At 57.2% G+C, this 25018-nt stretch overlaps 1 protein-coding gene across 1 annotated transcript in view; it reads right to left on the bottom strand.

The window, feature by feature from the left end:
* The window catches only part of CACNA1I (calcium voltage-gated channel subunit alpha1 I), a 135738-nt gene that overhangs the window by 14615 nt on the left and 96105 nt on the right, over positions 1 to 25018 (bottom strand). The window contains 19 exon segments of the mRNA XM_050806160.1: positions 1293 to 1363; positions 2243 to 2376; positions 3009 to 3118; positions 4364 to 4515; positions 5058 to 5250; positions 7527 to 7616; positions 9899 to 10024; positions 10281 to 10407; positions 10980 to 11164; positions 11723 to 11791; positions 12070 to 12193; positions 13034 to 13134; positions 13474 to 13953; positions 14583 to 14785; positions 15459 to 15552; positions 16044 to 16199; positions 16346 to 16463; positions 16779 to 16964; positions 17596 to 17747. Coding sequence (XP_050662117.1) covers positions 1293 to 1363; positions 2243 to 2376; positions 3009 to 3118; positions 4364 to 4515; positions 5058 to 5250; positions 7527 to 7616; positions 9899 to 10024; positions 10281 to 10407; positions 10980 to 11164; positions 11723 to 11791; positions 12070 to 12193; positions 13034 to 13134; positions 13474 to 13953; positions 14583 to 14785; positions 15459 to 15552; positions 16044 to 16199; positions 16346 to 16463; positions 16779 to 16964; positions 17596 to 17747 — 2871 coding nt within the window.

The following is a 25018-nucleotide window of genomic DNA, read 5'->3' on the forward strand; positions in this document are numbered from 1 at the left end:
CCATCCCTAGCAGCCTCTTACAAGGCACTTCCCATGAACCAGGCTTCTGAAGTGCTTCATAAGCTTTAACCATCTGAAACTTCACCGCTGCCCTTTGAAATAAGCACTTGAGGGAGCAATGCTTCACCACCATCCTCATTTCACAGGCAAGGAAACTGAGGCACGAAAAGCTAAGTTGCATGCCCAGGGCCCAGACTTTGCTCTCAGGCATTATGGCCCAAGTCGGGGTTCCAATCTACTTCTTGTCTGCACAGCCTGCAGCCCAGCATCACTCCCATCTCCCATGGGACAAAGTCCCCTGAAGGAATTTAGTGCTAGGAAAAACCACGTCTCTGAATGAATGCCCTTGCTTTCCATCCAGACCATGCCACTTTCCCTTTATACCGAGGCTGCTGGGAAGCTCACACCAAACTCAGGAACAGAACTCACCCATGTCCTTAGCCCCACTCCCCGAAAGAATTAGCTCTGCTTCCACCTTCCCTGGGCTGTTAATCTTGTTTCCTCATTTTTACTGTGCAGTATCTGTGCCTTGTATTTTAAGGTGTCTAAAGTTCCTGATGACTCGATGAATCATAATGAATAAATAAATGTGCCCGAGGGTCATCACAGCAGAGGCCACCCTTAGGGGAGGGGGAAGAAGAGCCTCAAGCAGTCCAGACAGCAAGGGAGGGAAGGACTGGGGTTGCAGAATTCCCAGGAGGATGAAAAAGATGCCCTCGGTGGCCCTGATCACATCTCCCTTTTCACTAACCACGGGGTGGGGGTAAAGCAACTTCCCTAACTTCTGAGATCCCCACCTGGGTCAGTGTCTCATGCTGCCCCTCCTGGAATGCCATCTCGGAACTTCCCCATCCACACTGCCACCTTCTTCTGCCAAGCCACCCTTGGAAGTCAAGCTCAAAGGTCCCCTTTCCTAGGCTGCCTTCCCTGATCTCCCCAGGGAGTGTCTGGCAGTCTTCTCTCCCTGGAGCATGCTGGAGGTCCCTCCCCACATCTCCCTGAAGTATCCATCTCCCTCCACCAGCCTGGGGCAACCAAGGGCACGATGCGGACCCTGAGTGCACGGGCAGGGCTGGACACAGAGTGTCACTGGCAACCACGTGGTGAAGCCGGAAGAAACAGGCAGAAAGGGACTCTTTCTGCCTGTCAGCCCTCGGCTCAAAACGCATCCCCAGAGACAGCATCTGCCCTGGCTTTGGCAGATGTGAGAAGGAATATCAGGGCCTTCATGCCCCAGGGCCCAGCCTGACACCAATGAGCCCAGGAGGGCTGCCAGAAAGAGTGGCTCTTACCTGGGGCAAAGCTTGCACCACCGTGTCCAGCAGGGCCCGCATCCCTGTGGCCATCTTCAACAGCTTCAGCACTGTGGGCGAGACCCAGCCCCGCCCACTCAGCCCCGGGCCGGTGGGGACGTGTGTGTGCACGCGTGTGTGCACGTGCGTAAACTCGGTAAAAGAGCACATGAAGGCACGTGCAAGCAGAGTCCGGCTCTCAGACGCCACATTACAAGAATGTGGGTGCAGCCACAGGGTGAGTGGGGCATGCACAAAAACATGTGGACACAAGGCGTGGGCGTCACTGTAAAACAGCCCCCGAGGATGGGGCATTCTCATGGGAACTGAGGTCTATGAAGTGTGTGAATGAGTGTGCCATGAACTGTCACAGGCACAAAGGACCAGCGTGAGTGGCCACATCTCTTCCCTTCCCCTCTCGATAAAGAGGACTCTGGCATCACTCGCTGAGTTTCTGGCAGGCAGAAGAGCAGGAGGCACCTGGGCTCGCCCTGAGGCAGGAGGCTTTTAAAAGAAGTGTGGGAACTAGCTTGAGGGGAGGAGAAGGGTCTCTGAAGATCGTACGTCCCAGTCACTGTGATTGAGAAACGCCAGGGAGGAGCTGGAGGTGTTTCACATCTTCCCAGTTGGACTGGGTTCCTTGCATCACACTCTGAGACTGGACCCCATGGGTCATGACGTTATAAGGAAGTGGGAGTGTGTATCCATGTGTGCTATGCAAAGCTGTCTGTGTGCTGGGGGAGGTGTGTGCACACAGAGGGTGCATGCGTGTGTGCTGGCTGTGTGCCTCCCGGCTCCTGCTCACCCCTGCTCAGCAAGGAGCCCACCATGCCCACAAACTCCTGCCCCCACCTCTCCCCACCCCACTCCTGTGTGCTCTCATCAGGCAATGAGGAGTCTCATCCTGCCCCTGCTTGCCCCCGTTCCCTGTCCCACCCCTTGCCCCTCACCTCGGGCGATGCGCAGAACCCTCATGATGCGGATGATGGTGGGGTTGATGGGCAGGGCTGCATTAATCTCTATCTCCTCCAGTGTGATGCCCATGACTGACAGTAGCACAATGGCCAGGTCCAGCTGGTTCCATCTGCTCAGCCGTGCATGGGAGGGTAGGAGCGGGCATGAGGAGGATCCCTCTGGTTCAGACACATCTTAGTAGGGGAGTCTCCCAAGTCCTCAACCTTCTATTGTGGCCCATTGGGCTGTGTGGCTGCCCTCCCTTACTAGCGCCTCCTAACGCCACTGGGTCCAGGCCTGTCTCTGCTCCCCATAGCCATCACTTCCTCAAGCAAGGGGCTGATCAGGATAAACATCTCTAGCCTCCTGCAGGAAAGGAGGCATGGACTGTGACTTCCAGGTCTAACCTTGAGCTGGCTGCTCCCTCTGTCTGGCCTTAGGCTAATCCACCAACTTCTTTGAGCCTCACTATTCCCTTCAAAAAGGAGTATTAGCATGAGGCAGACCCTGCTCTGCCTATAGGGTAGAAACAACCTACCAAAGATGAACTGAGAAGGGCCAAGTAGAATGCCCTGCACCCATCAGATGATACCATAATCATTTCCTGTTCAGAGCTATAAGCAGCAGCTGGGATGCCTGTCCAGTGCCTAGATGCTTACTGGTTCCCCTCTTCAGGCTGCTCCAGACTTCCCTAAGGGTCAGGACTGCTTCCTCATCCTGCAGTCTACCCTATTACTGCCCTAACCCAGCCTGGCCACTCACCGGTCCTTGAAGAAGCGCCTCAGACCAAATGCCACCAGCTTCAGCACAGCCTCCAGCACAAAAACAGTGGTGAACATATAGTTGCAGTACTTGAGGGCTGTCTCCAGGGACTATGGGGGAACAAAGAGAAGCATGATCCAGGGCACATGACCAGCTCCAGAACCTTCCTCCACTCAGAAAGTCTCTGCCTTTTAAGGAGAGAATTTAGTCCATTTACTTTTAGCATAATTATTTATATGCTGCTTTTATTCTTTCCATCTTAATGTGTGCTATTTATTTTATGTTGTTATTCCTTCTGTTTCCTTTTTCCTATTTGTGTGTATCTGGTCCAGTTGGTACCTTTGGAGGCAATATAGGGTATTAATGAAGAGCTACTGAGCCAGACTGCCTACATTTGAATCCTGGCTTAGTGCTCACTCCAAATTCACCATATGATCTTGAGTAAGTCATTTCATCTTAGAAAGCTGCTATGAAAATTAAATGAGCTAATAATTCAGTGCTGGACACAGAACAATACTTGGTAAATGTAAACCATTATTCTTTCATTTTTTTCCTGTTAATTTGGAAGTTCCATAATTATTGTTTCATTTTGCCAATGGTTATCTTTCTTTTTCCTGTATTCATAATATTCCTCTCCCATCATTTGAAATAAGGTATTAATTCCACACCTGGAAGCTCTGCTTCCCTCTTCTTCCCCTCCAACTCCATCAGGGTTTTTAGAATGCACTTGCTTCTCACATGCCCCTCACATACCCAGTCTGCAACAAGCTGGGAAATGGTCATCCTCATCCACCACCAGTGTTTGCCTGAAATGGTCCTTCCACCCTTTGCATAGTCTCCATATGCCCAGGTAGTAATGGAGGCTACATGGTAGGCTTTGAATGCAATTCTAAGTTCCAAACCTGGTTCCACTACGTATGGCTGAGTAATTTTGGCAGCATATTTAAGCTCTCTAAGCCTCAGGTTCCTCACCTATAAAATCTGGACAAATGATTCCCCCTGCCAGCCTTAGGATTGCTGTGAGGATTAAAGAGTTCATACATGTAGTGTGCCTTGCAAAGAGTCAATACTTAACACACCACAGTCATTGCCACCCATGTGCAAACCACGGACCAAATGTTGCCTCCCTGACCCACCTTCCCTCTGACCCTTCCCTTCCAGACCCTGAGCTTCCTGAGGGCAAGCTTGTCCGGCACCTCCTCCCATTGCAGTGCCCAGCATAGAGCCCAGCATGGAGGGGCTGCTCACATCCTGCTATCAGCTAACCCCTTCCCTACCCTATCCCTGGGGTGGGGTCCTGCTGAGACCCCACCCTCACCTTGTAACCTTGGGCTGGGAGGCAGACCAGGGCTCACCGTGGGCTGATTGTAGTGCTCCAGGGACATGGTGACCACGTTGAGGCAGATGATGAAGGTGATGAAGATGTCCAGGTAGTGGCTGGTGCACATAGAGTGGATGAGTAGTCGGGTGTGACAATAGGTGGCATAGTAGGGCAGCCGCTGGGCCTCTGCAGGTGGTGCAGGGGGAGTGGCACAGACCACAGAGGGTTAGGGTCAAGGGAAAGGGCACAGAGCACAAAGGACAGAAAGGTGGAGGAAGGGGAGGGGGCAAGGAGGAAAATGTTGATCCACCCCAGGCTCTGGAATCAATGTTAGATCTCCACCCAGCCAAAGCACCATGACAGAAACTGTGGGGAAGGGTGACAAAGAAGGCAGGACATTCATTCTCTCCATCTACCCCAAATGAGCTTGTGGCAGGAGCTCTGGGCCTGCCTGCAGGGAGGGCAGGTTTCCCAGGCTCTGCCTTTGCCCTATGCGTGGACTGAACCCCCAACAGCCTTACTCAGGTTGGCAGTGGTGTCAGCCATTGGACACTGATGGAGCTCAGATCCCCCGGACAGAAAGATGCTGGGAGAAGTGACTGAGCCCTGGACACAGGGGCTGTATCATTTGTTTCCTTCCAGCTCCAAAGTCTCAGGATGCTGGGGTCAGGTCCAGGCAGAGGGGCCTAGAGCTGGGTGGCCCACACCCTCCACAGGCACCCACTCACTCCGGCGCTTCTTCTCCAGGCGCCGCAGCCGCTTCTCCTCCCGCCGCCGTGCCTCTTCAGCCTCCTGGTGCTGCCGGCACTTGTGGAAGTTCTCCACCACGACACCCACAAACATGTTGAGCACGAAGAAGCTGACGATGAGCAGGAAGGAGATGAAGTACAGCAGCATCCAGGGGTTGTGGTTGGTCACAGGCTGCAGGGGAGTCAGAGAGGGCTGAGGAGGCTGATCAGGCCCTACAGGGCCATGGGGAAGTGCCCAACCTGGCTGAGCCTCCATGGAGTGGGGATGTGTTGAGCCTGCCTCCAGGAAGGCAGCTGTGAGGTCTAAATGAGGCAGCAGGTAAGAAGTAAATACCCTGAGCATGACACAATATGGTCCTCAGCCAAGAAAGCCACCTCTCCCTCTCTGCTTAGCGGCTGCCTCCTGGAAACGTCTGTCTTCTTCCTCTCATTCACCTATCCATTCATTCACCTATGCATGCATGCATCCATCCATCTACCTTTCCTTCCACTCACTCACCCATCCATCCACCACCCATCCACTCATCCATCCATCCACCCACCCATCTATCCACCCATCCATCCACCCACTTGCCCATCCATGCATCCACCCATCCATCTACCCACCAGCCAGCCAGCCACCCATTCATCTATCTACCCATCCATCCATCCACCCACCCATCCACCCACCCACCCATCCACCCACCCATCCACCCACCCATCCATCCATTCACCCATCCATGTATCCACCCATCCATCCACCTACCAGCTAACCAGCCAGCCAGCCATTCATCTATCTACCCATCCATCCATCTACCCATCCATCCACCCACCCACCCATCCACCCATTCATCCACCCACCCATCCATCCATGCATCCACCCATCCATCCACCCACTCATCCATCCATCTATCATCCATCCACCCATCCACTCACCCATTCATTCACTCACTCACCCATCCACCCATTCACCCACCCATCCATCCACCCATTCATTCATCCATTTACCCACCCATCCATCCATCCACCCATCCACTCACCCATTCATCCACTCACTCACCCATCCACCCATCGACCCATCGACCCACCCATCCATCCATCCACCCATCCACTCACCCACCCATTCGCCCATCCATTCACCTACCCATCCATTCACCCATGTATCCATCCATCCATCCATCCATCAATCCACCACCCACCCATTCTCCCACCCAGCCAGCCAGCCACCCCTCCATCGACACCTCCATCCATCCACTTTTTCACCCATCCAGAAATAAGGCAGAAAACAAGGTGGCCAGCAGAGAGGAAAACTTGGATGCATAGTTTCCTTGGTGGAATCCGTGTATGCATGTGCCTTGCAAAGAGTCAATACTTAACACACCACAGTCATTGCCACCCATGTGCAAACCACGGACCAAATGTTGCCTCCCTGACCCACCTTCCCTCTGACCCTTCCCTTCCAGACCCTGAGCTTCCTGAGGGCAAGCTTGTGGGGGTGAGGAGACAGAGCAGACAAGGAAGTAGAGGAAGATGCAGCCAAGCATTCTCATTCCTCCCAGCCAATACCACCACCCCCACATCCAGCTCCAGAGTCTTACTGGGTGGCACCCATGAAGCCAAGAACCAGGGGTCCATTATCAGCCTGAGAGTTGCACACATCCCTGCCTCCACCACTGAGTGGGCCCTGTCTTGAGCTAGGGAATCTTTCTGTTTCTTCTCTCAGTGACCCCCTCGGTCTGAACACAGCCGACCTTGGTCAGCCACACATCTTGCCTAAAGTCTCCACCTAGACCCAGAGGGATCCCTGCTCCCCAGGGGTCTCGGAAGCCAAGGCTGAGTCTCTTCCCTGACCTCCTCCACCCAATCCCCCTCCCAAATCCATCTTCACTCAGCAGCCCTCAGGAGGCTGCACTGACAAGCAGACCTGACAAGCAGGGACACCACTCTTGCTGTTAGCCCCTCACTGGCTCTCTCTGCCCTCAGAATAAACTTTTGCCCCTTGTCATTGCACACTCGGGGGCTTGCAGACCACCTAGCCCTACCTGCCTCCTCTCCCCATCTCCTGCCTCTCATTTTCTGCTCCTAGCCCCCAACTCCCAATTCCCTAAACACATCACACTCTCACCCTCTCTGTTCCTCTGCCAGCTGGCTCAGCCCCTCTTCTCTGCCTGCACTTGGTTCTCTACCCACCAGGCTCTGCGCCCCTCCAGGCAGGAGCAGCTCAGATGCCTCTCCACAAAGAGCAAGGGGGATTTGCCAAAGCAAATGTAACAATGATTTATGCTACCCAAGGAGTAGCTCTAATGGTGAATATTCAGGCCAAGATGTGAGGGGTGGGCTATGCTGACAGTGGGGAGACACTGGGGCTGTGGGTCTCGCTGGCACCAGTTTCAAATTCAAACCACTGGGCCCCAAGGACACCATGTCCCTCCCTGCATCAAGGCTTGACCTGGTCCCAGCTACACCCACCTGCTGGTCCACAGCGACAGCATCCAGTCCATTGTACATGATGTTCACCCAACCATCCTTGGATGCCAGGACAAAGAGGGACATCAGAGCCTGGGAGACATGGGGAAGGGGAATGCAGGAGTGAGGAGTGTGAGTGATGCCAGCTGCAGCCACCCTTCCTCAGCTCTCTGTTCTTCTGCCCCTGGGAGACAGAGGGACAAAGAGGTCTTCTCCATGTGACAGAGCTGTGCCCTCATCCAGCAAACCTTTCCTAAGGAGGTACTATGTGCCTGCAACATACTCTTGTAGTTGCTGTTACAGAAGAAAAAGTGCTGGACCCACAGTCCTGGGTTTTGGTCTCAGCTCTGAAATCATCCAGCTGTGTGATCTTGGGCAAAAAAAATTCATGAACTCCTGTCCCCTCACCCACAGAATGGAGCTAACAAATACCTTTCTGGCAGGTGTGCTGGGAGGGCCAACTGAGGCTCAACCAGACGGTCCCTGCCATCCTTACTCCAGGGGGTAAGACACGTTTGCCCTAGCATCTGAAAACAGGAGCTCATGAGAGGCGTCAGGAACCCTGGGTCAGAGCCCAGGCTGTACCACTCACTGGCTATGTGATTTGAGGCAAGTTCCTCGATGTCTCTGGGCCCATTTCCTCTTGGGTAAAATGGCAATAATTTCTCTCCCTGGTTTGTAAAATTTTGAAAAGGAGGTGGTCCCCAGAACACAGCCACCCAAGGCTCCCACAGAGATGGCAGATCAGCATCCTCATGTCCCTTCAGTGAGGTCACATCTGGTTCTGCAGCACCGGCACCCAGCGCAGAACCTTGCATACAGCAGGTGCTCAGTAAAGGTTCTCTGAACTGAACTTGAGCACAGCCTCCGGTGCCATCCTTGCACCAGTAGTTAGTAGGTTCACAAAGGGTCCCATTTCACCAGAAACTGCCCGGAGGTCACATGTCCTACTCAGGACGCCCTCTCCCCAGGGCAGAGGCGGTCACACCCCGCTCTGTGCTCCTGCCACTGTGGGCCAGGACATACGGTTCTGGAATGAGTCTCTGGCCCCGCACTGGCCCCTCCTTCCCACCATCCAGATCACAGACCCCTCCTCTTCTCTTTCCAGGTGGGAACGGTGCCGAAGGTGTCCAGAAAGTGTTCACACCCAGGAGCAGGGAGGGCAGAGGAAGCCCCCCTGCCAAGGGCACAGGAGGCTCCTGCATTCCAAGGACCTGCCATCACTGTCCCTGTTGACAGATGAGGACACTGGAACAGAGGGTCTGGCACTTGTCTGAGGGCACACAGCTGGTAAGGGCCACTGAGGAGTCAGAGGCTGCAGGCCAGGCCGGAACCCTCCAGGTGGCTCCGAGTGCTGAGAACACCCCATGAGGGATTCCAGAAGAGCCTGGTGCCAGGTAGACCCAGAAATGCTCCAAAGGGGCGGGGCTGGCACTGGGGCAGGGCCCATAGGTGAAGGGGGTCAGGAGCATGGGCACAAAAGGCCCCTGGCGAGCTCCCCCTCAACTTCCTAAGACATCTTTTCCCCAGATGGGCAGGGGTAGTGACTGTCACGGTTCCCGACACCCTTTCCCTGGGCACTCACTGCCCCTCCAAGGCCTTGTGGCTCCCCTCTGAGGTGCCACTGGGGGGCAAGCCCTCCAGGGGGATCTAGCTGGAGACTGCCCATCAGCCAGCGGGGGACGAGGGCCTGGAGCCTGCTCCTTCCTGTGTGCCCTGGGGCAAGGCACACCTGCAAGTGGACATACCTGGCCTTCTGGGCAGACCCTGGAGAAATGAGAGCAGGGAAGGGGAGGCAGCCAGCCAAGGGGTCTCACCTGGGGCACTGCCCAGATGGGTCACGCCTGGCAGGCCCCCAGGAGAGGAAACCAAGGGGAAAGCAGACACCAGGCAGGGGTGTGCCTGTCGACAGAGCAGACAGCAGTGGGTGGGTGACAGGAGAGGGAACCACACCGGGACCGCAGCCTGCCTGGCAGGCTGTAACATTTCCATTTCATAGATGAGGAAACTGAGGCTCAGGGAGGCCACACCTACAGAAAGTGGCAGAGCTGGATTCACCTCCAGGACTGCTTGATTCTCAAACTCCTGTCAGGGTCCCCTGGGTCGGGGGTGGGAGCCAAGAACCAATGTTCACAAAGCACCTACTAAGTGAAGGCGTTTGCTGGGCACTCTGCACACAGACTCTCTAAGCCTCATCCCACCTGAGAGGTGAGTGCTACCCTTACCCATTTTGCAGAATAGGAAACTGAGGCTTGGAGAGGAGAAGTCAGTGTCAGTCCTGGCAGTGCAAGACTGAAGCCAGGTCTGTGATTCCCAGAGCCACTGGCATCCAAGAGAGGGGAGGGTCTGATCAGGGCTAGGAGGGCGGTGCTCACCTGGCCCAGGTTGTCGAAGTTGTATTTGTGATGGACCCAGCGGTAGTTGGCGGCCATGCAGTCCGAGCGGTTGGTGATGTTGCGTGTGTCCACGCCCAGACAGTGGTAGAACTTGCCCTTGAAGAGCTGGGGAAAGGGGGCAAAGTTGGTGCTCTCACGGGTGAGGGTTGCAAGTCAGAGAGGAACCCGCCTCTCGATTGCATTTACTCAGCCTGTCTTGTGCTCAGTCATCTGGGCCCATGTCTGTCTCCCTCCCTGGAGGAGGAGCCCACAGCAGGCAAGGCGCATGAGGTTGGAATGTGGAGTCTCTCCCCTGGCTGTCTGAGACTTCCTTTTCCCCAGTCACAGAGCCCAGTCCCTGCCCAGCCTGGGCACCCCTCACCTGAACTCCTAGGATGCCAAAGATGATGAAGAAGGCACAGCAGATGAGCACGATGTTGCCGATGGGCTTGAGGGAGGAGATGAGTGTCTCCACCACCAGCTTCAGGCCCGGCGCCCGGCTGATGACACTGAGGGCAGGGAGAGGCCAGGCACACATAATCCCTTGACCAAGAGGCAGCCCCTACTCAGCCCAGAGTCACCAGGGCTGAGCATCCCAGGGCATGAGCCCCCAGGGCTCACCAGGGCTGAACATCCTGGGGCATGAGGACAGTCGCCAGGAATGCAGAGAAAGCGGCCAGGCAACCCAGACACTGGCAGAGCAGGATGCAAGCTGCACCCAGGCCTCAGATCTACAGCAGCAGCAGGGCACCTGCCCTCACCCCTCACTGTGCCCAGCTCCTCCGGGTCCACACCACACCCTGGTCTAGGACTGATGCCCAGAGATGGCAACGAGCCACTCAGGGACACGCAGAGTGGGCAGCAATACTGGGGTCCAGCTTCAGCCCTGCTCTTCCAGCATGCCCCACCCCCAGGGTCTGCAGTCCCCTCCCCCGGGAACAGTTCAGGGTGCTTGGCACTCAGTATTGGAGGACCGAGTGGGCGGGAGGGGAGGGCGGAGTGACGGCCCAATTCCACCGACCCGTGGCTTCTCTGCACAGTGCATGACACCTTCCCCCATCCGCCAGGGAGGGTTCCTCACCGCAGGGGACGTAGGGTGCGCAGGAGCCGCAAGACTCGGAGGACCCCCAGGATTTTGGCTCCCCCGGCCGAGGCCAGGGACACGACGATGTCGATGATGGACACGAAGACAAGAAAGCCGTCCAGCACGTTCCAGCTGCTGCGCAGGTACGCCTGCTCGCCGAAGTACAGGCCCAGCGAGACCACCTGGGACAGGGGTGGGGCCGGGGTCAGGCAGCCGGGGGAGGAGCGGGTAGGTGGGCGGGGCCAGCCGGGCTCTGCGCGAGGAGGCGGGGCGAGGCCATGTCGGCTTCGGGGGGAGGGGGCGGGTCCTGCAAGTGGCGGGTTTGGAGGGAAGGGGAGGGTTCAGGCCGCCCTCTGAGGGTGGGTGATGGGCGGGGACGGGGCAGGGTCAGGGCCCAGCAGGCCGCCCCGTTAGGTTCCCGGTGCCTCTGGCAAATCCAATTCAAAACTGCCCGCCCTGGGAAGCGCCCCAGACGGGATGCTTCCCCTGCGCCCCACACCTCCAGCAGGTGCCTCCATCACACTCAGTGTTCCCTGCACCCGTCTGTCTAGCGGGGTTGTGACTCCTGTGAATGGGGACAAGGCTGACCCCTTCTGGGTCGTGGAAGCCCAGCCCAGGGGCTGGTACCCAGAGGGGTGGGCTATGGGGCTACGAGTGGAATGAGGCCGATGGCAGGCGAGTGACAAGCTGAGGCAGGGGCTGACCCAGGGTCAGGGGCCCTGAGTGAAGCTGGGAGTTACCTTCAGTGTCATCTCGCCCACGAAGATGGCCGTAAAGATGTAGTTGGACACGGTGAGAAAGATGCGTTCCTGAAAGCATTGGGAGATACCATGGGCCCAGGGGCTCCCAGAGCTGCCTGGCCACTGGCCAGCATCTGCTTTGGCCAAGGTGCGTAGAGAAGAGGCTGCCACTTCTCAGTTCACAGAGGCTTTCCCCGCTCCAAAGGCAAACTCCCAGTTCCACCTCCCCCAAGGGCAAACTCCCTGTCCCGCCTCCCCCATGGTGGGAGGTCTCCCTGCCCCCCTCAGCCCTGGCAAGCTGTCCCTTGGCCTGGCCCCTGCCCTGCCCAAAGGCTAGAGCCACTCACAGTGCTGCCAGCCTCGATCTGAGGCCGCTCCAAGGCGATGGTGATGCAGTTGAGAAAGATGAAGGCCAGGACAACGTAGTCGAAGAGCTTGTGGGCAATAATGGTCTGACACAGGACCCGGAACCTGGGCAGGGTGGGTGGGGGCCGCCTGAGCGTCAGCTGCCTCCCACCCTGGCCAGAAAGAAGGCAGAGGGCCCAGGCAGAAGTGCAGACCAGGCTGGCCTCAAGGAAGCAACCCCTATCCTCTCCTTTGGCCACATGGCAGGTGCTGACTCTACACCTGCTCAGGGTGCCCACCTGGCGCCACCTCCTCTGACCACACACGCACACCATGAGGTCACCCACCTTGCCCTGGCACTCAAGGCTTAGCCCAGATCCCTGAGCCTCTCAGGAGGATACCACGTTGCCTGGTACCCTCTGCTTCTGCCCCAGGCCTTCCCTCAGTCTGCTCCCTGCCCCTGCACCAGGCTCCTCTTCTTCACAGCCCCTGATGTGCCTACTGGATTACCACCTGCCTCCACAGCCCAGCACAAAGGCCTCCTCCTTCAGGAAGCCTTCTGATGTCCCCTGAGATGCAAGCCATACAGGCTACTTGAGGATGGTTCAACCTGGTGCCCAGCACAGGGATGGCCTAGACTAGACGAGAGCCCAGGAGAGCCTGGCCACCAACATCTGTCTTGCCTAAAGTTCTCGCCTAGCCCAGGGGACCCCTGCTCCCCAGGGATCTTGGAAGCCAAGGCTATCTCCTCCCTGACCTCCTCCAGCCAATCCTCCTCCCCAAATCCATCTTCACCCAGCAGCCCTCAGGAGGCTGCACTCTCCCCTGGAGACCTCCACCTCTGGGCCAGGAGGGTCCGCTGTGGTCTGGGAGAGCACCACCAATGGCCTTGCCTGGCTCGGCAGAGATCCGTCCCTCCCACGTCACCCCTACTCTAACCCTCACCCCAGGCCTGGCCCCGCCCACCTGTTCTCGGGAGAGAAGAGGTAGACAGACCAGTCTTCGCGGACCTCGCACCAGTCGGGCTTATAGACGTCGATCATCTTCCGGACGCGGAAGCACAGGGTCTGGCAAAAGGAGGATGGAGCGCCGGGGGTTAGCGATGCGCAGGGCTGCCGGTCTCCGCCCATGCGGCCATCCCGCCAGCTGGGGTCGCAGGGTCACCTCCGAACTCTCTGCCCCCCGGGGTCAGCCAGGGAGGGCTTCTCTCTCAGGAGCGGGCCCAGCTCAGGGGTGGGCAGTTCTGGCCCCGCTCCTCCTGCCTCGCACCTGAAGCCCTAGCCGCTCCGGCCACGCCCCGGCCATGCCCCCCGTGGGCCCGCCCGCTGGGGCCCCGCCTCCTGTGGCCGCACCCCCTTTTTCCTATCCCGCTGCACCAGGTCCCCTTCCGCCCGGTCCCCACTCACGTAGTCGATCTCCTCCTCATCCTCCCCGCGATCCCGGCGGTCGCCCATCTTGGTGAAGACGTCCTTGGCGATGCTGGGCATCCTGCCATTGCAGTCCTCATGCCCGGGGGCCGGGCCCGCCGCCCTCCAAGCGGCCCGGGGGTGGGCGCCCACGGTGGGCACCAGCTCGGCCAGGTCCACCGAGTCTCTGGTGTCGAGGGACAGTGTCCGGCGGTGGTGGCGGTGGCGGTGTGCCAGATGGGGCCCGTGATGAGCGTGGTGGGCGTGCGGGGCGTGAGGGGCGTGCAGGGGTGCCGGCCGTGGCAGCCCCTCGTCCCCGGCAACCTCGCAGACCCGGGCGCCGCCGCCGCGCTCCGCGGAGAGCAGGGACTCATGCTCCGCCGACGGCGGCTTGTGCTTGAGGCTATTCCAGCTGGAGCGGCGGCTGGCCCAGGCCCCGCTGCGGCCCCACGGCCCGTAGTAGGAGCTCCGGGAGCTGGACTGGGAGGAATTCCCGCTCGGGTCAGCGCCCCACAGGCACACCCATGGGTGGGGCACCAGGTGCCCAAAGGCAGCCTGCACCCCCACTGTGGCTCTAAGAGGGTCACTCGCCTGGCCAGCGGGTGACGGAATGGATCCTAGAACTCCTCTCCCTGTCCCACCTCACTCCATCCACATCCATGAGGACATGGGGGCACGTCCACCTAGAGGTTATATCCCCTTCTGCCACCTCACTTCCCTTGAGGAAGGTACAGCAAGTTAGGGCCATCTTCCCATTTTACAGGTAAGGAAACTGAGGCTCAGAGAAGGGCAGTAATTTGCTCATTGTCACACAGCTTGGAGGTGGCAGAAGCTGGATTCAAAGCCCAGCTCTTTTTACCCTACACATTGCTGCTGAGATGAAAAGCCAGTTTTCTGCACCAGACCCCACTGGCACTGGGCATTCATTCATTCCTTATTGCCAGGTCCCGCTCTGGCACTGGCACCCAGGAATGCAACAGATATGGCCCCTGCCTGACTTTGGCTGGGCACCAGAGTCTGAGGCTGGACTGGCAGGTACCTCTCTTCAGGGCCCCTCCACACGTACCCCAGCAGGAAGTGCCCATCCAGAGCTCCCCACAAGGACTCACCAGGGAGCGCTGATCATAGCTCATCCTCCCCAGAGACATGACGCTGCTCTTTCGGGAGCCCAGGGCCACCAGCATAGGGTCCGGCTGCAGTGAGAGTCGGGGGGCAGGTCCCGCAGCCCCAGCAGGACCTAGGTGCCCACCCAGCGGGAGACTGGGGTCCAGGTGCCCATTGGGGGTCATGGGGATTGGAAAGAGCTTGGGATCTGGAGGAGTGAGATGGAGACAGAGGGAGGGACAGATGGCAGACAGAAGGACAGAACAAGAGCAAGGGAGCCACGAGACAAACAAACAAGGAAGGAGCAGAAATGGAGAGCTTTTCTGAGGAGGCTTCCTCTACCAGGAAGTCTTCCTGGTTGCACCCCATCACAGTGCCTCCCCTCTGCCCCACCTGTAGGGCTCTCAACTTTATTTAGGTATGTGTGGACCCCTTGCCTTCTGTGCTCAGGACCAGCCTGGCACCTCACTCCCATGCCCACAATGGGAAACAAGGCAGGGACTGTCCGCCCTGGTTACCAAGAAAGACACTGGGCTAGGGTTGGGGGATGCTTGTTCCAGGATGCCTGGTAGTGCCAGGCAAGACCAGAACCTGGGCCTCGACCTAAGGCCCTGAGGCTCTAACCAAGGGGCCCTGGTGTGTGGAGGGATGCGGTAGGCTGCAGCTACCCCTGTGCCTAGAATCCCAGGGGTCCATGGACGTCACTGACCTCTTTTTGAGATTTCACATTTTTTCCAATTATGAACATAAACAACAAACCATAGAAAAGTAGCAGTCCCTGAGCCTGGACTTGAGGGCAAGTCAGACGCTGTCCCCTCTGCCCACCTGGATCTGTGGGGAAGGATCTTGGCCCTCTAGGTGACAAGCGAGGGCCTGTTTACCTCCGCTGCTGTCCAGGCCTTCCTGGAGCTTGTCAAATTCCTCCATGTTGGATGAGCTCTGGTCGTCGTCCGAGTAGGAGCGATTGGCGTCACCCTGGGAGAGCATCCCTCATGTTAAAATGCCGGTCAGCCCAGCTCCTCCCTTTCCAGCTCCCTCCTGAATTTTTCTACAGGTGTTTCCGCCACCATTTTACAGATGGGAAAACTGAGGGTTGGAAAAGGGAAACGAGATGCTAACAAGAACCTAGGCCACAACCCTACATCTGCCTGACTGCAAGTATCCCAAGAGCCTCAGAGAACAGAGGGGGCAGGGCCCAGAGTCCCTAATCTTGGGGGATTTCGAATCTCAGAGATGGAGAAACCTAGTCCTACATCCCTGGGGGAGAGCAGAGATGGCAGATGCAGTTTCCATTTGCATGCTTCCTATGATGAAGAGCTCACCACCTCATCAGCAACCCCCTCCTTTGGGAACAGGTTGCCTGCTAGAAGTTTGAATGGCAGCCCTCCCCCATCCAGGCCACCTCTCCCTCGCCCAGTCTTTTGCAGGCCCTGTGGGGGTGCTTCCTCTGCCAAGACCACAGTCACCTCCGCCTGGAAGCCCTCCACCAGGATGGCCACCAGCAGGTTGAAGAGCACATAGTTGCCGAAGGTCATGAGGGCGACAAAGTAGAGGGAGGCCCAGGGGGAGGTGGAGGCCATGCCGTTGTAGAGCACGACGTTCCAGTCCTCCTGGGTGAGGATCTGTTGGGGAGACACAGTTAGCCCTGGGGTACCCCTAGTCCAGGGCTAGGCTCTCCAGGGAGGCACGGGGGCTGTCAGTCCCGCCCCTCCAAGGGCTACTGTCCCATCGCTTCCCCAGCACATATGGACACACAGCGGCCACTCACCTGGAACACGGTGACGATGGCCCACAGCAGGGAGTCGAAGTTCTTCCTGTCAGGGACCGTGTCTCCAGTGTCCGTGCGGAGGCTGAACTTGCAGCCAAAAATGTGCATCCCAAGGATGCTGGGGAAAGGGTGGACGAGGCTCATCAGACTCACACGCAGCAAACTGCCCACCCACCTTGTTTCATTCCCAGTCAACTCAGTAAAATGCGGGCAGGGGGAGGCGGGGCAGCGTGGGTCCCATTTTACAGAGGTGAACACTGAGGCTCAGGGGGTCATGCTTGCTGAAAGCCACAGGGGACTGAGGGACGGTGTCAGCCTTCACACCCAGGTCCAGGTGGCTTTGTCCAGAGAAGCACAGCGGACCACATCCCCCAGGCTCCCGCCCACAGCCCTAGCAGGCCCTGAGGTATGGCCCCCAGCAGGGCAGGCTCACCTGAAGATGAAGATGAAAAGCATGAGCAGCATGCAGAAGGTGGCCACGTTATCCATGGTCTTCATGAGCACCACGAGCTGGCGCCGCAGGGCAGGCATGAAGCGCACCAGCTTCAGCACGCGCAGCAGCCGGAAGGTCCGCAGCACCGACAGCCCACCGTCCGCCTGCCCCACTATCTCCCAGATGCTGTGGCCCCACAGGGCAGGCCCAGGGTGCAGGTAGGAGGGAGCAGTAGGAGGCCGGGGGGGAGAGGAAGACAGAGGGAGAAGGGAAAACAGAGAGTCAGAGCTTCCATTCATCCATCCATCTGACAAATATGTTGGATGCTGCTCCACGCAGCTAATCAGGGGCTCTTCACCTGGAGTCCATGGACCACCACCCCCACAAGAAATCTCTGGCTAGAATCCAGGAGCTCCGTGGATGTCACTGTCCTCTTTATGAGATTTAATGTGTCTTTTGGTTATGAATGTAAACAGGAAGCCACAGAGAATTAGCAGTACCTATGGCATTGTGGCAATCAAAGTAACTGATGTCTTCATGTCATGTGACAGCCGATGCAGCTGTTTCCCAATATTATTTATGCCCATCCCTTCCTTGGAATGATAGCAGTCACAGACCCGCTGCTAGATCGTGCTATTTAACTTTGCATAAATATGTTGCTAAATCACAAATGTTTGACTATTTCGATCATTGTTTCAGTGCAACGGGTTTCCACTGCCATCCTATGTCCTTTATATAGTGGCTGGGGTCTTCACATTAAATCCCGCCCCCTCCCCCCCAAGCCACTCTGCTGCCCGGGGGGAGGGTGGAGGAGTACCTGATGATGACAATGATGCTATCGAAGATGTTGTAGGGGTTACGCAGGTAGTCGAAGAGCCCAAATGCCGCCAGCTTCAGGATCATCTCCAGGGCAAACATGCTGGTGAAGACCACGTTGCAGATCTCCAGGATGTTGGTCAGCTCCTCTGGCTGTGGGGCATTGGGGTGGGGAATGGAGACCCGGTCAGACCAGAGGGCAGCAGTGGATCCCCTCTGGACACCCACCCTGGCTGTGTGGCCTGGCGGGTCGGTATCCTCACCACAGCTCAGTCTCCCCACTGCTGCGTGTACAAGGCCCTGAGGGCCTCTCATCTCTGCTACCTCAGGGTCCTGAGAGGTCTGCTGAGATGGTGAGACTTGGGGGACCCCACAGGGCTGACCTTCCACAAATTTGGAAATGAGGCTTGTAGTGCACCACGAGGGAAGTGTTCTGATACCCATTTCACAGATGAGGAAACTGAGGCTTGGAGGCCAGCCTGAGATCACACGGCTAAGATGCAGAGCAAGACAGGAAAGCAGGACAGGCGTTGCCAGAAACTCCTTGTTTGCCCACGACCCTAACCCGTTTAGTGAGCACTTACCACATGCCAGGAACTGTTCTATATATTTTACAGGCATCACTTCACTTAGTCTCTCATAAGAACCCATCTGCAGGCAGGCAAGGATGCGGGTTTACAGGACACCAGTCCCTTGCCTGAGGCTGCAGAGCTAACAAGTGGTGGGGCCAGGATTTGAACCCAGGCAGCCTGGCTCCAAGACTCCTGCCCTTAACCCCTGTTCATGCAGAACTTCTCTCTCCCCTTCCCAGCACTGGCCGTCTCAGGACCAAGGGTGGCTGGGGACATCATGCCCCATGAAAGGAGGATGGACACAATGTACCTGCTGCATGCCAGGCACAGTCCTGCACACACAGCACCCGTGGTGGCTCTCAGCACACCCGACAGCTCTCAGAGGAGGACATTCAGACCCAGGGAGGTAAGAGGACCTGCCCAAAGCCACTGGGTGGTCAGAGGGAGACTAACTCCTGCCGCAGCAGCCGCAGAGCCTCCCTCTGCTCCCAGAGCTGTTTACTCCCGGTTTTTAACTGATGTTCTGCAAATGGCATTGTTCAAAGAACCCCAGTATTTAAAGCAGGCCACACTAGAGGCCACGATTGGCGGCAGTGGGGGAGGTTAGAGGGATCCGGGCTTGGTTTGGACATTAAGTGGCTGTGCGGTCCTGGGAGAGTCGCTTCCCCACTACTCTGGAGTTTAGTTTCCTTATCCATAAAACTAGAGGATCGAGTGAATGAACTAATTCATCCAAACCTCTCCTCTAAGGCTCCTAGGAGGCCCAGCCCCTTCGCTCCCCACCACGGCTTCCCCGGGACTGCTGAAGTGTCTGGTGTGTGCTCACGGTGGTGCCAGGTCATCCCTGCCTGAATCACAGAGACGGGAAGCACCGTTGTTGAGACCTGATTTGACGCCCAACACAAGTTAGCCTCTCCGTTTCACAGATGGAGAGACTGAGGCTGGGAAAACTGGGAGGGGGAATGACTTGTTCAGAGCCATCCAGCAAGGACGTGGCAGGGCAAGGCAGGGGACTGAACCAAGCTGGACTCCAAACTGCTCTCCCATTACACCACACAGGGACCACAGCCGAATTCATTCATTCATTCATTCATTCATTCATTCATTCATTCATTCATTCCTGCATGGCCAAACTGCTCTCCCATTACACCACACGGGGACCGCAGCCGAATTCACTCATTCATTCATTCATTCATTCATTCATTCCTGCATGACCAAACTGCTCTCCCATTACACCACACGGGGACCACAGCCGAATTCATTCATTCATTCATTCATTCCTGCATGGCTGCCACAGATTTGAATGATATGATGTGCTGGGCTCATGCTACCAGGGTGGGCAGTGGTGAGGGAGTCAGGGCACTGTCCCTGCCTTTGAGAAGCTCATGTTCTGGGGGCAAAGCCCAGTAAACCAAGTTAACAAACCAAGCTGGTGTGTGCTGATGACAGGAAAGCAGAGGGTGGCTAGGGGAGCGGTGCTAGTGGGGTCAGGAGGCAGCGACATCTCAGCAGAGACCTAAAAGCTAAGAGAGAGCCGGTGGCAGGGAGCAGAGAAGGTTGTGCAGGCAGAGGGCCCAACGGGCTGGGAGGTGGGAGAGCAGAGGACCGAAAGCAGGAGCCCTCTCCATCAGCAACAGGGAGCTGCAAGGACCTGACTCTGACTCCATGTGGGTTAAAAGGACGATGAAAAAAAAATAACCCAAGCACCAGCTTCCAGCCTGGTGCCTGGGAAAACTAGCAAAACTGCCAGCTCCTCTCAAGCCCAGATGAAAGGAGAAGGCCCATTTCCATCTGTAATTACATCTGACTCAAGAAGTCGTCCCAAAAGAGGAGTGGGACCCTGAGAGGGACCCTCGGTGGGGAGGGCTGAGGCCCAGCGCCCCTGGCTGAGCCAGGGTCCAGATGCTGCTCAGAGCCAGCAATTTGCCAGCCCAGTAAGCGATGTCCGCGGAGATGAAAGCTGTAGATGCTGACACTCCGTGATGATGACCAGCTGGCTCTGGCCACACGCGCCACACACGCACTCCCACCGGGGATGCGGGGAGCCACTGCCATCCAAAAGGTCACCCCGCGCCTTCTCCTCCCTCACAACAGATGTTTCTCCATTCAGCGCACCTGTTAATCTTTTTCTAATGGACCATCCATCACTCCTGCAAGCATTTCTCTGGGACAGAGACACACAGATGAAAATAGACACAGCAAGTGGGAGCCCGAGGAGGAGGGGACGTAGAGAGGAAGGGGCGGAGATGGACATAGACAGACAGACAGACAGACAGATACAGACAAGGGAGTGAGGGGCAAACGTGGGGCATGGAGAGACGGAGACATAGAGGAAAGCAGAGACACGGACGTGAAGAAGGACCAGGACGACGAAGCAGTGACACCATGGGAATCATAGATATGGCCAGAAAGAGACACAAAAAGAGCAGGCAGACAGACAGTCGGACAGACAGACAGATGGCAGAAAGGTTCCTGGAGGTGGTGAAGAGCACCCAGTGAAGGCGGAGGTGCTGAAGGGCTGAAAACCAGGTTTAGCTGGAGGCAGGAGGTAGGGGGCAGCAGCGGGAGCCTGCAAGTCCCTGCCTGACGCAGATTCAGGTGGCACCAGGCTGCCCAGCCTCTGCCGTTGCTGTAGGGGTAGATAAGGGTGTGCAGAAGTCAGCTGGCCACCGGGAAGCTCTCCAGCCCAGCGCCATCCCCATCATCATAATGGCAGCTAGCATTGATGAGGCCCCTCCCATGGGCCGGGTGTGCTGAGCACGCCCCAGGCATTATCTCCTCTCAACCTCACGCCTGTATTGTCCCCATTTTACAGACAGGGAGCCTGAGACTCAAAGAGAACTGACTGCCCAGGGTCATGGCCAGGCTGTGTTGAAGTCAGATCTCAAACCTAGGTCTCCTCCCTCTGGCCACATCGCCACCTCCATGGCCCAGGTGCCTTCACCGGCCCCGCTTTTCTGGTGAGGCCCCAGTTCAGCACAGATGTGTCATTTGCTTGCAAGCCTTTCTGGGCTCCTCATTGCCCTAAGGATAAAACCGGCTCCAAGGTCCTCCTGAATGAATAGCGCTCCTGGCCTCCTGCACTGTCTGCACAGCCCCTTGTACACATCCTTCTCGAGGACTTGGGGTCCTTTGGAGGGATAACTATGTTCCTGGTCCCTCTCCCTCTGTCTCACTGATGAACTCCTAGTCATCCTTCAGGATCTGTCACCAGTGCCATCACCTCCAGGAAGCCTTCTGTGACTGCTGTCCATGTTGGTGTCTCTCTCCCTTGTGCCCCTATAGAGCTGGAATGTCAGCCACTAAGCCACTCCATCCTTCACTTCCCAGAGTCACCCCAGACCTGGGTTGGCAGTGACTTGACACGTCAGGGGCTGCTGAAGGGAGAATAAAGCCAGCTTCGATCCAGCCACCGATTCAGAGGCCTTGAATGCAGTCCCCTGGGAGCTGGGGCCAGTAACTATAGCCTGGCCTGGGGTCAGCCCTACCCAGGAGGCTCCCCAACCCTCTGTTTTTTGTTCTCCAACTTGGTGGTTAGCCTCCAGCTCCAGGACATGGGGCTGCAGGGCAGCCCTGCCCAGCTCAGGAGGAGTCAGGGCCTGCACAGGTGTGTGCAGGAGAGAGAGAAGCTGAGACAGACGCTGCTCCTACGAGCAATGCCTTCCTCCAGTTCAACTGTCCACAGCTGACCTCAACCTCTGGGAGCCCGGCTCTGTCGCTGCTCACCCTGGCACTTTGGGCAAGCCATCTACCTTACTGGGCCTCGGTTTCCCCATCTGCTTGGTGGGGATAAGATGCTCCCCCAGTCTGCCCCACAAGGCTGCTGGAGGATCACACCAGGAAGAACAGTGATGCAATGACAGCGGTGACGATGAAGGAATCAGGCCTCCCTGGAGAAGCCTGGCCACCCCGGCTGACCTGTCCCACCTGCCCGTCACACAGCCTGGGCTACCCAGAGGTGGGAATTTCAGCCCCATTTCACCACTTCATGAGTCACACACAGACCCCTGCCTGGCCGACCCCCACCTCACCCATCCCCTCCTTCTAGGCCAGGCCCTGCAAGAAACAGCATCTGCTGCCATGAGGAACCTCGATGAGTAAGCTGTTCTCTGGGTAATGCCCCCATGATTCCAGCAGCAGTGGCCACCCTAAAGGCTTGAGTGCCTGCAATCTAACCTGTCATTCGAGCACCCTGTGACCAGGCCCAGGGTCACTCTGCTCCACTTCACAGATGTCACACCCTTGCCTCCTGCCCCTCAGTGTCACAGAGCTCCCTGCCAGCCAGAATGGGGTATAGGGCAAGGCCTCCCATGCTGCCTCCCCTGTGGAGAAGGGCTGAGGGAGTTCACCCACCCTCTCCTTCTCTCCTTCTCTCCCTGCACCCCCCTTGGAAGCCCTGGGCCACCTCTCTCTGCGAGCACCACCTCAGACAGGGCTGCTCAGAATAAACATGGGGGTGGAGCATTTCCCGCAGAGCAGTGTCTGGGAGCCAAGGGAGTCGAGCAAAAATACCAGCGGGCCCACTGTCAAGCCCTGCGCAGAGCCTGGGCAACCATGGCTGCCACTGGAGCTGCTTTATGAAGGACATTTCAGAGACTCATCCTCCTCCTCAATGTTACTTTAATTAATTTTTTGAGGCTCCAGACAGAGGATGGTAAACGCACCCCGGGGTGGTGGTGTGAGGCTCAGACAAGACTCTGAAGCAGTGACTCATCAATGAGCACCTACTAAGTACCAGGTTCTCAATGCAGTCGACCCCCTTAGCCACTGTGTGGGGGGATCCGTGCACCCACAATGCAGTCAACCCTCTTAGCCACTGTGTGGGGGGATCCGTGCACCCATTTACAGATGGGAGGTGCCAGGTGAGGAAGGCAAGTGATACACTCCAGGCCACCCTGCCAGTCAACAGCAGAACCAGGATTGGTTTGTTTGGCTGATGTGGAATTTTTTGTTTGTTCTGATATAGGGTCTTGCTCTGTTGTCCAGGCTGGAATACAGTGGCAAGATCACCCATCACTGTAGCCTCAAATTCCTGGATTCAAGCAAACCTCCCACCACCTCAGCCTCCCAAGTAGATGGGACTACAGACATGCACCACCACACTTGGTTAATTTTTTTATTTTTTGTAGAAACGGGGTCCTACTCTGTTGCCCAAGCTGGTCTTGAACTCCTGGGCTCAAGTGATTCTCTTGCCACGGCCTCCCAAAGTGCTGGGATTACAGGCATGAGCCACCAAGCCCGGCCAGAACCAGGACTGAAACCCAAACGTTGTATGATCTATTTGCCTCCCTGAGCAGCAGCCTTCCAAGGGTACGAGAGGGGTGAGGTAATAATCCCTGCCTTGAGGGCGGCTGGACTCACTGGCACCATGCTGGCACAGGGCCTGGCCTGCAGCACACGCTCCGTAAATCGTGGCCTGTCCCTATGAGGGAAAGACACCTGCTTAGTAGATGAGGAAATCAGGTGTTCCCTGTGACCAGACAGGAGACGCACAGTGGGAACAGCGTTTCTCATCTCTCAGCCTGGTCAGGGAGCCACGTGAAGCCTGCTGCTCCCAGAAGAGGCTCCACCTGGCTGGGCGCAGTGGCTCACGCCCGTAATCCCAGCACTTTGGGAGGTTGAGGCAGGCAGATCACCCGAGGTCAGGAGTGCAAGACCAGCCTGGCCAACATGACAAAACCCCGTCTCTACTAAAAATTAGCTGGGAGGGGTGGCACACGCCTGGAGAATTGCTTGAACCCAGGAGGCGGAGGTTGCAGTGAAGCCAGATCACACCACTGCACTCCAGCCTAGATGACACAGTGAGACTCCATCTCAAAAAAAAGAAAAAAATGGCTCTACCAGATTCGAGGTTAGAAACCATGTTCAAACAAATGTGGCAGAAGGAGGGAGGCAGGACAGGCCAGAGAGGCAGATCCTGAGGAAGCTTGGACAGGGACCATGGCCTGGCCTGAGGCTGGACCTGCCCTGGCCGTGGTGTTGATGTGGATGGGGTGGGTGAAAAGGCAGGGACCAGCTGTACCCTGGCAAAGAGGCCTCTGCAAACAGCCCTGATGTGTAACATCTGCCATTTTCCATGGTGTAAATACTCCCTCCACGGCCAATTTCAAGCGCCCAACTCTTTCATCACTGGCTTGCAAAATTCCCGAGCGTCTGGAAATTGGCCCTCACCAGCTGGCTCGAGTGAGCCCCTGGCAAGGACAGTGCCAGGGCTTGAGTGTAGCAGAGCTGTGCAGGCCCCCTCAATGCTGCCCCACTTGGAGACTGGAGCAAGCCCTACAGTACTCACTCCCTGTGGGGCTTTCGGCAGGAATGCTGCTCCTCTGCAGGCCTGGGCCAGGCACTGGCCAGAGGCAGGACTCCAAGCAAGGGGGTCCTGGGGCCCCTGTCTCACCAGCTTTCCCCCTGCAGAGAGCCCTCCCGCCAGCCCTCCCCAGAGACCTTTTTAATTAAGCCAGAATGGCTGGCAAACCAGCAGCTCCAAATAGAGTGTCAAGGCAGCCCCGGGGGTCCCATTTAAGTAAATTGAATGGAGCTCGTGCTTGGTGAGCTAACGAAGAGGGAGGTGCAAGTGCGACTCCATGGGGTGCGGCATGCAGGGCCTCCGCAGAAGGAAGGCCGCAGGGAAGCAAAGAGAACGTCGAAATCCCCAGCCCACCCGGGGCGTCAGTCTTGCCGCAGAAAGAAGTGGGTTCAAACCTGGCCCCCAGCTGGCGGCGGGACCTCGGGCCAGTGACATCCCCCCCCGTTGGGCCTCAGGGTCGCCAGCTACTAGGTGGGATCCTTCGCATAGCTGGGGAGTGGGTTCAGGGAGCCACCCCATCCAGGGACTGGTGGATGGCAGGAGCCGGA

Source organism: Macaca thibetana, chromosome 10 (genome assembly GCF_024542745.1).
Source record: "Macaca thibetana thibetana isolate TM-01 chromosome 10, ASM2454274v1, whole genome shotgun sequence".
Lineage (NCBI taxonomy): Eukaryota > Metazoa > Chordata > Mammalia > Primates > Cercopithecidae > Macaca > Macaca thibetana.